The following is a 13,123-nucleotide window of genomic DNA, read 5'->3' on the forward strand; positions in this document are numbered from 1 at the left end:
AGAGAGTTAGAAACATCGATGAGAGAGAAACATCGATCAGCTGCCTCCTGCACATCTCCCATTGGGGATGTGCCCACAACCCAGGTACATGCCCTTGACCAGAATCGAACCTGGGACCCTTGAGTCCGCAGGCCGACGCTCTATCCACTGAGCAAAAACGGCTTTGGCCATACTACTCTCTGAATTCTGCATGTGATTAAATTTTTTCATAATCTGAGTCAAACAACAATAAATGATGCTTTACATTTGCAATTCCTTGGGCATTTGCTCTAAGTGAAAGCGACTGTCATTTTTTTTCTCTTTCAAAAGAAATAGATGGTGATATCCTCTGCCATCGCCCCACCTGAATACTCAAATTTCCTCTTCTTTAAAGACTTGTTAGACCTTGAAACTACTCACCCACCTTCTTCTATTATTTTTATTAAGATTGGGAAATATATTTCTGGTGCTTTCTAATCAGTCTTAGCAGCCTCAGAACTCAATTTACAATGAAAAAATAGCATGAATTTTAAGTCGAATATTTTGTGCAGATGTGACTGTGTTTTTCTTTTATTGTGTTCGTACAGACTCCTACTTCTGCTTAAAAACGGAGGCTCCATTTCCATCGTAGAGAAATAACATGAGCTAATGGGGAGAATCCAGCCTCCATTAGGAAAGGCATAATGAAAGTCAAACAATATCTCCTTGAGAAGTTCTTTCTCGCCTTGCACTCCCCATGTCTTGTGCACATTTGCATGGCAGGCTGTTTTGTTTCTCTGCTATGGAAAACTTTCTACATTTCTGAAATCATGGAACAATTTGCATAAGGTGAAATTTGTCCAAGTCTAGCATTAGGTAACTTAGCGCCACCTACTGACAGATCTAGGGATTGCTGTTATTCTTAGTCTATTCAGAGCCACACAGCCAAGTCTGGAGGTGGACGTCTCTGGAAATGGATCATTCAGAAGCCAGGATAAGCCTTAGAGTGACTGAGATGTACACAGGCTGTTGGGAAGCGCAGAAGAGAGAACTCTGTGAAAGCCAGGTCAGAAAAGACTGTAGAGCCAAAGTCCCTGGTGGGGGACCAGAAATAGGAGGCAGGAGCAGAGAATGTAGAGCAAGGGAAGTCATGGATTTGGAGGGTAACTGAGCACCTCACTATACTGGGAGTTCAGGAGTATGTGGGGAAAATGAAAGACGGAAAACGCAAAGGGGAAAGGTGATGAAGAGCCTTGATACCTGCCAGTATAAAGACATCGTTTTTAGGAGCGTGTGCAGGTTAAGCACCAGGACACAGGCTCTGATTTGGGGTGCAGGTTTCCTGGGGGATACTAAGATGGGGCAGGGGGAGATGCAGTAGCAGCACAGGCCCCCCTGACAACTGTGCAGCCACTGGATTCAGGATGTCCCGGGGGAAGGGATGTCACCTGGGAACAGACGGCTCTCTTTGGCTAAGAATTCCTGGAGGTGGTTCAGCTGTGAGCCCTCAGCTGCTATCACGCCAGGATGCTGGGCAGGAGTGGTGGGGTGCAGGCCTCGGTCTTGAAGGGTAGAATCTGGGTGACATGCCACCACATCCACTACAAAGGATACACAGGAATCTTTAGGCCACAGAGTTACAAGCTCTGTAATTATTAGTATTGCCAGTATCAACTAATTTCCACTGGGTAACTTTAAGTAGTAAATGGAACTACAGAAAATAACTGCTACAGAGTTGATTCTAAAAAATAGGTAATTGTTACTATTATATCAATATTACATGAAATTATATACTAATTTTATTTAATAGGCTAAGTGCATAAATGTCATCCTATTATACAAAAAGCTACAATATATGAGACTGTTATATGCCAGATACTTATTCAGCCATGGCCTCATTTGAACTTTACAGCCCAGCCAGGAATAGCTCTCACCTCATTTTATGGACAAGGGCACTGAGGCTCAGAGAGGTTAATTGAGTCATTAGGTTTTACAGGTAACCTTAGGAGCCCTAGGAGATCTCATTTCCAGTTTCCTACCCTTTCCGCTCCGTCACACTGCCCGATCTGGTCAGATGGCCTCATCCACCAAGCTGGCTGGCAATCTGTGAGCAACATAAATAAAATGACACAGATTATGGTGTTCTTAACAATTGGACATTATAAGCAAAGACCAAAAATGTGAGCTTTCTTCTCCACTTTCTTTTTAAGCTGCATCCCATTAACACCAACCATCAAAGCAGTATATACAAATCAGTGGATGTCAGAGTCTTGAACCAATTTTTAAACATTTTTATTTAATCATAATACATGTACAGGAAAGTGCCCCAAAAGATATGGAACAATTAATTTTTATACAATGAACCAGCACCTAGATCAAGAAATAAAACATGACCAGTCTCCCAGAAATCCCTCCTCCAAGGATTCTAACATCATCGAATAGTGTGACCTGTATTTGAAACGTATATAAATGGAACCTGATAAAGGACTGTTTATTCCAGGGGTGGGCAAACTTTTTGACTCGAGGGCCACAATGGGTTCTTAAACTGGACCGGAGGGCCGGAACAAAAGCATGAATGGAGTGTTTGTGTGAACTAATATAAATTCAAAGTAAACATCATTACATAAAAGGGTACAGTCTTTTTTTTTTTAGTTTTATTCATTTCAAACGGGCTGGATCCGGCCCGCGGGCTGTAGTTTGCCCACGGCTGGTTTATTCTCTTTTGTGTCTGACTTCAGTTCAGTAGTATGTTTTTGAGATTCATCCTTACTGTTGTGTATAATTAGGATTTCTTTTTTATTATCTACTTATATAAAAACTCTCGGTGTAACATAATGGCCAGAACTTCGACCAACTGGAAGGAAGTCAGTCCTGCAGGGGTTGTCTTGGAAATGGCTACACCCTCCTCCCTGAGCTTTTTCCCAGAGCTATTTCCTGTAAGGGTGGGGTTTGAGGCAGGAACCCACCCTCGGAGTGTGGAGGCATATCTTTATAAAGTGTGCCGTGCCAGCACAGCCAAGGGTGAACCTGAATGGGGGCAGCTGAAAGGCTTAGAAAAAACAGACAAGAGAATGAAATCTGGGTCTCAGTGGTACGCTGCTTCTCTGAGAGACAGTGCCCGCGCCCACAGCCCTGTCTTTATTTTATAGCAGATGCTACACGGCAAAGTAAGGGCGTGACCGAGATGTTTACAACATTCTCCTGGGTTTCAATCCTACTCAACTACATGCACCTGAACTCTATCAAGCCTACATCACTCAGGCACGTGGGGCCATGTGTTTGGACCATAGGTTCAAGCTTACAACTATAGCTGTTGGCTATAATTGTGCTGGGAGGGCCCTGCCCTCCAAGCTGGGACTTGCATGTGGCAATGAGAGGACTGTGCCCTCTCATCAGTCCAAGGCTTGAACTTGTCCAAAACACTGTAGCGGCTCCCCACAATAAAGTTTTAATACATTATATTAGAGGTTGTGGTGGTACTGTTTTACCCACAGCGTCTACAGGAATTGCTGCAAATTTACTTCTCGGTGGAAGAACCATTTATTCCCAATATAAATGACCAATTCAAGCACTCTGAAAGTGTTTTCACTCTTAATGTGGGTGTATAGGGAGATATTAGAATAAGTTTAATCAATTTATCAGTCACTGTTTGCATCACCGTTGGTTTTATATCATGTTTTTATTGTTTTCATATTATGTTTTTGTCATTTTTATATCATGCCTCTGTTGTTGTTATATCCTTTTGTTACTGTTTATTTATTAATAAATTTATATATTCTTTTCATATACATTTTACTAATTTCCTTTCATTTCTCACACTCCTATTATAGAGAAAGGGCAAATAGCAATATTAAAATATCTCCACTAATTAATTCCCTCTTTTAAAAAAATATATTTTATTGATTTTTTTACAGAGAGGAAGGGAGAGGGATAGAGAGTTATAAACATCGATGAGAGAGAAACCTCGATCAGCTACCTACTGCACACTCCCCACTGGGGATGTGCCTGCAACCAAGGTACATGCCCTTGACCAGAATTGAACCCGAGATCCTTGAGTCCGCAGGCTGATGCTCTATCCACTGAGCCAAACTGGTTAGGGCAATTAATTCCCTTTTAATGTGCACAAATTTTGTGCACCGGGCTACTAGTTGCTGTATAGCACCTCATTGTGTGAATATATCTCAATTTACCTGTCCATTTTAGCACTGGTAGGCATTTTGAGTGATTTCCCACTTAGAGTATTATAAATTGGGCCGTCATGAACATTTTAGTGCTTGTCTTTGGTGCACATCATACACATTTCTGTTGGGTTTATATCTAAGAGTGGAATTGCACAAATCCATAGGATTATAACACAAATTTTTGAGTTGTTGTCTCCCTCTCTTTGTATTCCAAGCATATCTCCCATATGCTGGCAGCAGTTTCTAAAACCACTTTTAGGGTTCTCCTTTAGTGAGATCAGTGGGAGAGAAATCAGAAAAAAAAAAAATCAGTTTCTCTGCTTTTCAGTGCTGGACAGTTTCAGTTGGTACCAGAGTTTAAAAAACTTAACAAATTGCTTTTTCCAGACAGATCACTGAAAAACTGGCTGGAATTTGCTATTCAAAACCATCCTTCATATATCCACAAAGAGTTAGCATTTTCTTGTTCTAAAATCTACATTATCTGATATTAACAATGGTCACTGCAGCATTCTTCTGATTAGTGCCGGCTGGTAGATCTTTCTTCCATCCTTTTATTTTTTTTAACCTATCTATATCATTATATTTATAGTGGGTTTCTTGTAGACAATATATGGCTGAATCTTGTTTTTTTAAATATCCCATACGGAATGTTAAGAGCATTTACAATTAATGTAATTATTGATTTAGTTGAATTTAGATCTATTATTTTGGTATTTGTTTTCTGTTTTCCCCCTGTTTAATCCCCGCCCCTGGTTCATCTCCTTTCTTGACTTCTTTTTGATTACTCAATATTTTTAGTATTCCATTTTAACTTAACTACTGGTTGTGTGTTTTTGTTTTGTTATCTGTTATATCTCTTTGTATTACTTTTTTTAGTAGATACTTTGGGAATTTCTGGATACATGTCTAACCTTTCACAGTCTACTTAGAGTTACTATTATACCACTTCAAGTAAAATGTTGAAGCCTTGCTAGCATATAGGTCCATTTGCCTGCCTAAGTTTAAATTAATTGTCATATGTAGGACATCTACATATATTGAAAACCCTTTCAACAATCATACATATTTTAAAGAACTTAGGAGGACAAAAGTCTATGCAGTTACCAAGATGGCCATTCCTTGTGCTCTCCCTTCATTCCTGAAGTCCCAAGTTTCCTGGTATAATTTCCCTTCAACTGGAAAAACTTTTTGCTGTTGTTAATCCTCACCTGAAGATATTTTTCCTTCACCATTTCTTTTTTTTTAAAATATATTTTATTGATTTTTCACAGAGAGGAAAGGAGAAGGACAGAGAGTTAGAAACATCGATGAGAGAGAAACATCGATCAGCTGCCTCCCACACACCCCCCACTGGGGATATGCCCGCAACCAAGGCACATGCCCCTGACTGGAATCGAACCCAGGACCCTTCAGTCCGCAGGCCGACACTGTATCCACTGAGCCAAACACGTTAGGGCTTCACCATTTCTTTTAAGTCAATTTCCTGGCAACAAATTCTTAGAGAGTTTCTTTTTTTTTTTTTTTACATATATTTTTTTTTATTATTAGTTAAGGTATTACAAATGTGTCCTCATCCCCCCCATTAGCCCCCAATCTCCCCCACACACACAAACTCATGCTCCCATCCCTCTGTTGTCCATGTCCATTGGTTTGGCTTATATACATGTATACAAGTCCTTCGGTTGATCTCTTCCCCTTACCCCCACCCTCCCCTACTTTCCTTCTGGGGATTGATAGCCTGATCGCTGTTTCTCAGTCTTTGGGTCTGTCCCTTTTCATCAGTCTATGTTGTTCTCTATAATCCACAAATGAGTGAGATCATGTGGTATTTATCTTTCTCTGACTGGCTTATTTCACTTAGCATAATGCTCTCCAGTTCCATCCATGCTGTTGCAAAAGGCAAGAGTTCCTTTTTTTTTACCGCAGCACAGTATTCCATTGTGTATATGTACCACAGTTTTCTAATCCACTTATCTGCTGATGGGCACTTAGGCTGTTTCCAAATCTTAGCTATGGTGAATTGTGCTGCTATGAACATAGGGGTGCATATATCCTTTCTGATTGGCGTTTCTGGTTTCTTGGGATATATTCCTAGTAGTGGGATCACTGGGTCAAATGGGAGTTCCATTTTTAGTCTTCTGAGGTAGCTCCATACTGTTCTCCACAGTGGCTGCACCAGTCTGCATTCCCACCAGCAGTGCAGAAGGGTTCCTTTTTCTCCACATCCTCTCCAACACTTGTTGTTTGTTGATTTGTTGATGATAGCCATTCTGACAGGTGTGAGATGATAACACATTGTCGTTTTGATTTGCATCTCTCGTATAATTAGTGACTTTGAGCAGGTTTTCATATGTCTTTCGGAGGAGAGTTTCTTTACTGCTGAGAATATCTTTATTTTGCTTTAATCCCTGGAAGATATTTTTACTGGATATAGAATTATGTGTTGACAATTCTTTTCTTTCAACACTCTAAAGATATTGTTCACTGTCTTCTGACCTCTGTGGTTTCTAAGGAGAAATCTATAGTCATTTAAATCATCAGTTTCTCCATATGTAGTGAGTCATTTTGTTCAGGCTGATTTTAAGATTTTTTATTTTAAGCAGTTTGGTTATTATGTGTGTGGGTATTGTTTTATTTTTTCTTTAAAAATATATCTTTTTTTATTTCAAAGAGGAAGGGAGAGGGAGAGATAGAAACATCAATGATGAGAGAGAATCATTGATTGGCTGCCTCCTGCACGTCCCCTACTAGGGATCAAGCCCGCAACCCTAGCAGGTGCTCTTGACCGGAATCAAACCTGGGACCCTTCAGTGCGCAGGCTGATGCTCTATCCACTGAGCCAAACCACCTCAGGCTGGATATGGTTTTAATGTGCTTTGTTTTGTTTTTCCCTTTTAGGGATTCACAGTGCTTCTTGAATCTCTATGTGTTTTGCCACATTTGGGAAGTTTTCAGTTATTATTTCTTCAAATACATTTTTTCTCTACCAATCTCCCTTCCCAGTGGTGCTCAAATGACACATGGTTTCCATTTTTATATTATTACACAGATTACTGATGCTCTGTTCATTTTAAAATTTTAATATTTTTCCTCTCTGTTCTTCAGATTGGATTTCTCTTGCTCTATCATCAGGTTCACAGACTTTTTCCTCTGTGGTCTCTATTCTGCTATGAATTTTTTAATGGGGATTTAGATGTCTGCATCATCCCATATGGTCTGTGTAGCTTCGAGAGAGCAGAGCCTGGTGCAGGGCCAGGAGAATAAAATGAAAAAGAAACAGCACAAAACAAAAACGGGTATTTCCTCTGTATTCTCAGGCTCACTTGACTGGATCCCTTTTCTTGGTTCTCTGGCTAAACGGAGGGGATTTATTTGGGGGTTTTTGTTTTATTCACTTACTGTGCAGTTCCATGACTCGGGCTACTACTCTGGGGACAAAGCCAACAGATAAAGGAGATTTTTTAAAAAGGCACAAAACAGGAAACTCCCTTCTTCATAGGAGAAACGCCAATCTGCCTGCTATTTCTACTTGTTTTTTTACTTTTGAGTCCTCAGGTAGTTTCTTTTTTAGTTCTGTCCAGGTATTTAGTTGTGATCAAAGGAGGCAATAGGCTATGGTGGGCTTACTCCATTTTGACTGGCACCAAGAATCAGGTTACGTTACTGTTTTCTAAGCTTTTTCACAAATATGCTCATTTGTCAATGATTTCTCAAGCACTATGTGCTAGGCTCTGTGCTAGGTGCCAGGTATATAAGAGAGAGCTAGACAGACACTCTGCTAACAGCCTAGCAAGGAAGAATGACAGTGAATAAGCAAGCACACAAGGCATGAGTATCACTTAGGAGAAGCAGCAAAGCTACAGCAGGAAAGGGAACCTAGGAGAGGACTCCCTGAGGAAGTGATGTTTAAGCTGAGAACCAACGGAGGAGTGTGAGCCAAGACCAGTGCACTTTCAGGCCTTGAGAAGAGCAAGAGGTGGCATGTTCTAGAAACTGAAAAGGAGGTCTCAGTGAACATGTACTAGGGAGTTAGAGGAGTGTGACAGAAGATGGGGAGAAGGTCAGGAGAGGAGGTCATGTGCATCTTTGCAGACGATCTTGGAGATTTTTAATTAGTCCCCTAGGGAAAATGAGAAGCAAAAAACCCATAATTTTGATATGTTTGGAATCTGACTCCATTTCACAGATGGGAAGAAGAAGACTCAGAAAGGTAGGCTAGGGCATAGTATTTTACAGATGAAGCAAGAAGACCCAGAAGGGAGATTTATGTGAGCCACAGAAGGAATAAATGGTAGAAAACTGACTTGTAGCCAAATATTCAACTCCCTGGTTGGTCAGTGCTATTTCTTCCACTCTCACTTGCTCCATGACGTCTCACTGTCACCTTTGCAAGCACCAAGAGCTTGGTTGTGTAGCATCTTTTTCTTCACCTGTTTGTCTTTGCAGTGCAGAAAAGGTGCGGGGTGGGTGACTGCAGCTGTGCACGCATGTGTGCATGCATGTGTTTGCATATTCCCAACACTGGTAACATTTCTGTTTCCGGCAGTTTGTCCAGCAAAGTGATCCATCAATTCACATCTCCTGGGGAATTCACTGTGTTTGCTGAGTGCACAACTAGTGAGTGGCATGTGACGGCTCAGAAGCAAGTGACAATTTGAGACAAGATGAAGAGACTCAGGAAACCAAGATGGCAGCATAGGTAAACACCGGAGAGTGCTGCCTCGCACAACCGCTTCAAAAATACAACTAAAAGATGGAACGAACATCACCCAGAACCACAGGAAGGCTGGCTGAGGGGAAATTCTACAACTAGAAGGAAAGAGAAAAGCATACCGAGACTCAGAGGAGGCGCAGTGCAGAATTAAAATACAAAGGTGCGGAGGTGGGTGCGGAGTGGGCTGGCAGCTGAGAGCGTGGTTGTCTGTTTCAGTCGGGAGGGAGTCTCAGGCTCTGAGCTCCAGTTCTGGGCGAGTCTCTGGGGACCCAGACTCAAACGGGAGAAGCTGGACTGTCTGGCATCGGTCGGAACTCGAGGCCAGCTTTCTCTCCAAGGTTTGCAGCGGTTGCTGGGACACTGAGAGGCAGAGCCTCTGGGGACGGGACTGAGAGCAGCCATAACTGCTCCCTCCACCTGCCTGGTTGATCCCCTGGGACCCGCCCTGCCCAAGCCTTGCACAGAGGCATTTGCAGGATAGCCTCAGGCAAAGGCTAGATTAGCACGTCCCTAGGGGACAGAAGTTCTCCCACTGCAGACACAGCTGATTCTCACAGCCAATTGGCCTGGAGGTCAAATCCCCCCCAGTATTACCTACAACAATCAAGCTTAACTACAACAAGACTGCGCACAAAGACCACAAGGGGGTGCACCAAGAAAGCATAAAAAATGCGGAGACAAAGGAACAGGACACAAATGACAGAAATGGAGGATATAGAGCTCAAAACCACACTTTTAAGGTCTCTCAAGAACTGTCTAGAAGCCGCCAATAAACTCAGTAAGGCCCTCGAAAAGACTGGTGAGACCGCCGATAAATATAGTGGGATCCTCAAGAAATCTAATGAGACTGTTGATGTTGTGATAAAGAACCAACTAGAAATTAAGCATACACTGACTGAAATAAAGAATATTATACAGACTCCCAACAGCAGACCAGAGGAGCGCAAGAATCAAGTCAAAGATTTGAAATGCAAAGAAGCAAAAAACACCTAACCAGAAAAGCAAAATGAAAAAAGAATCTGAAAATACGAAGATAGTGTAAGGAGCCTCTGGGACAGCTTCAAGCGTACCAACATCCAAATTATAGGGGTGCCAGAAGATGAGAGAGAGCAAGATATTGAAAACCTATTTGAAGAAATAATGACTGAAAACTTCCCCTACCTGGTGAAAGAAATAGACTTACAAGTCCAGGAAGCGCAGAGAACCCCAAACAAAAGGAATCCAAAGAGGACCACACCAAGACACATCATAATTAAAATGCCAAGAGCAAAAGACAAAGAGAGAATCTTAAAAGCAGCAAGAGAAAGAAAGTCAGTTGCCTACAAGGGAATACCCATACGACTGTCAGCTGATTTCTCAACAGAAACTTTGCAGGCCAGAAGGGAGAGGCAAGAAATATTCAAAGTGATGAATGCCAAGAACCTACAACCAAGATTACTTTATCCAGCAAAGCTATCATTCAGAACTGAAGGTCAGATAAAGAGCTTCACAGATAAGGAAAAGCTAAAGGAATTCATCACCACCAAACCAGTATTATATGAAATGCTGAAAGGTATCCTTTAAGAAGAGGAAGAAGCCGAAACCGATTTGGCTCAGTGGATAGAGCGTCAGCCTGCGGACTGAAGGGTCCCAGGTTCGATTCCGGTCAAGGGCATGTACCTGGGTTGCGGGCACTTCCCCAGTGGGGGATGTGCAGGAGGCAGCTGATCGATGTTTCTCTCTCATCGATGTTTCTGACTCTCTGTCTCTCTCCCTTCCTCTCTGTAAAAAATCAATAAAATATATTTTTTTAAAAAAAAAAAAGAAGAGGAAGAAGAAGAAAAAGGTAAAGATATAAATTTTGAACAACAAATATGCATCTATCAACAAGTGAATCTAAGAATCAAGTGAATAAATAATCTGATGAACAGAATGAACTGGTGATTATAATAGAATCAGGGACATAGAAAGGGAATGGACTGACTATTCTTGGGGGGGAAAGGGGTGTGGGAGATGCGGGAAGAGACTGGACAAAAATTGTGCACCTATGGATGAGGACAGTGGGTGGAGAGTGAGGTCGGAGGGTGGGGTGGGAACTGGGAGGAAGGGAGTTATGGGGGGAAAAAAGAGGAACAAATGTAATAATCTGAACAATAAAGATTTAATTTTAAAAAATTAAAAATTAAAAAAAATTAAAAAAAAAGATGAAGAGACTCTGTGACTGGGTGCTCTGGCCTGTCCAAATTAGGAGCCAGCCCTCTCTGCCGGGTTGTCTTCGGGGACCCTATGTGGATTCAGGTGGAGCTCAATGGAGGTGAGTTTGCAGAAATGGTCAAGGTCAAGGTCAAGGCAACCTTGATATCCCCCAAATTTATCCATCCAACTCCCAGGCTTTAATAAATACTAACAGCAATCGCCTATCATTTATTTAATTATTCATTTGTTTAGCACCTCATGTGTGCCAAGAACTGATCTAAGTATTTTACATATACTGGCCCACCCAGTATACTATTATTATGTCCATTTTACAGATGAAGAAATGGAGGAAAGGTTCAGAATCAAAGGTTCAAAGTCTCAGGCTATTAAGCTAGTGAGAGCTTCCAGCTTTCCAAAGGTTCTTCTTTGTATGCCCATAGTCCTATCTCAAGAATTTAATTTATAAGACACTCCTTGCTGGGAGTATTTAAATGGGACTGGGAATGCTACCAACTGGGTCCGAGCCCATCTCAATGCAGCCGGCATTGACCAATTTGGTCCAATTATGTTGTCCCAAGTAAGGGCTCATATTCGGCTGCACACACTGCTACAGCCATAGCAGCTGTTATGACTGGTGTCCATTCTCATTGGTCACAGTTTCTTTTCTGATTGGTCACAAAGGCCATTCTAATCATGTCCATTCTGATTAGTCAAAGTGTCCATTCTGATTGGTCATAGCAATGTTTCTCATTGGTCACAATGTCCATTCTGATTGGTCACAGCGCCCATTCTGATTGGTCACAGTGATCGTTGTGATTGGTAACAGCATCTAATCTATCTGATTGGTCACAGTACCCATTCTGATTGGTCACAGTATCTATTCTGCTTTATCAGAATACCCATTCAAATTGGTTTGTACCCATGCAGTTTCAGTGTTAAATATTTTGAATACCACCCCTTCTCTCAGTAGAGACCTTCCCAACTAAAATCCATCCTCACCCAAGCCAGCATCTTTCCTCAAGGCACAGGTCCAATTTGAGATCTAGATAGAGGCCTGTAGAGGTGAAAGCATGACCTCACGTGACCTCACACTACCTGAAACCTCATTCAGAGCAGTGACTTACAGGAACTCTAACCAGGCTTTACATACAGTACTTGGGACTCCTGTCTGTGTGGTGTGTTTGTTGGCTGAAGATGGTGGCTGTGTGTAACTGGAGAAGCTTAAAATAATCTTTCATGTGTTTATTCAATATACAAATACAATTGAGAGCATACTCTTTGCCAGGTATGGGAAAGACAGCAGTAAACCTGAAAGTCAGGATTCCTATTCTCGGGGGCTTATTACATCATCATCATTGTCGTCGTCGTCATCATCATTATCATCATCATCATCGTCATCTTTATCATTATCATCATCATCACTCAAACAAGAAACACACTAGCCTAATTACTTTCGGAAAGAATCCTAATTTGTTGGTTGATATCATATTTTAAGAGTCAGCCACAATATTTAGCATTCAGTAAGGACAACCAGCCCCACCCAGCCCCAACGTGATGTCAACAGGCTGACTTCTCCTGTGGACAGGGTTTCTGGCAGTTAGCTGTGGGAGCAGAAGGAAATGCTTCACCTGCTCCTGCCTGAAACAAGACTTGAGGTTAATCCTCATGCATATACATCAGCTATACCCTTAGCCTTCCCTTTTTAGCCTTCCTCTCTACAAAAATATGGCAACAAGTAATCTAATACTTTTATTACAAACTTTTAAGTTTTTAAGTAACACATTCATAGTATAAATAAATTAGAATATACAAATGAGCAGAGAGGACCCAAAACTCATGAATCCAATACTCAGAGATAATCACTGTTAATATTCAGGGGCAAGTATACCCTTACTTATGTCTTTATAGCTATATCCATATCCATGTCTATTCCCAGAATCTCACTTCAGAGCTTGAGTTTGAATTATCTCAGTATAATCAACTACATGGTTGTTATCACATTCCTAAATGTTTCTTGCCCCACCTAGAAATGGAGGTGACTTACACTGTGCTATCAGATAACACAACCCTGGCTGAATCCATCACACACCGC

The 13,123-nt window shown here is 41.5% G+C and overlaps 1 protein-coding gene across 1 annotated transcript in view; it reads left to right on the forward strand.

Annotated features, from left to right (window-relative positions):
- LOC132216267 (polycystin-1-like protein 2) overlaps positions 1–13,123 on the forward strand; it is a 75,566-nt gene that overhangs the window by 12,354 nt on the left and 50,089 nt on the right. Inside the window, 3 exon segments of the mRNA XM_059665438.1 lie at positions 8,703–8,841; positions 11,046–11,157; positions 13,067–13,122. Of these exon segments, the coding sequence (XP_059521421.1) occupies positions 8,703–8,841; positions 11,046–11,157; positions 13,067–13,122 (307 nt within the window).

This window comes from Myotis daubentonii, chromosome 15 (genome assembly GCF_963259705.1).
Source record: "Myotis daubentonii chromosome 15, mMyoDau2.1, whole genome shotgun sequence".
In the NCBI taxonomy this organism is placed as follows: domain Eukaryota; kingdom Metazoa; phylum Chordata; class Mammalia; order Chiroptera; family Vespertilionidae; genus Myotis; species Myotis daubentonii.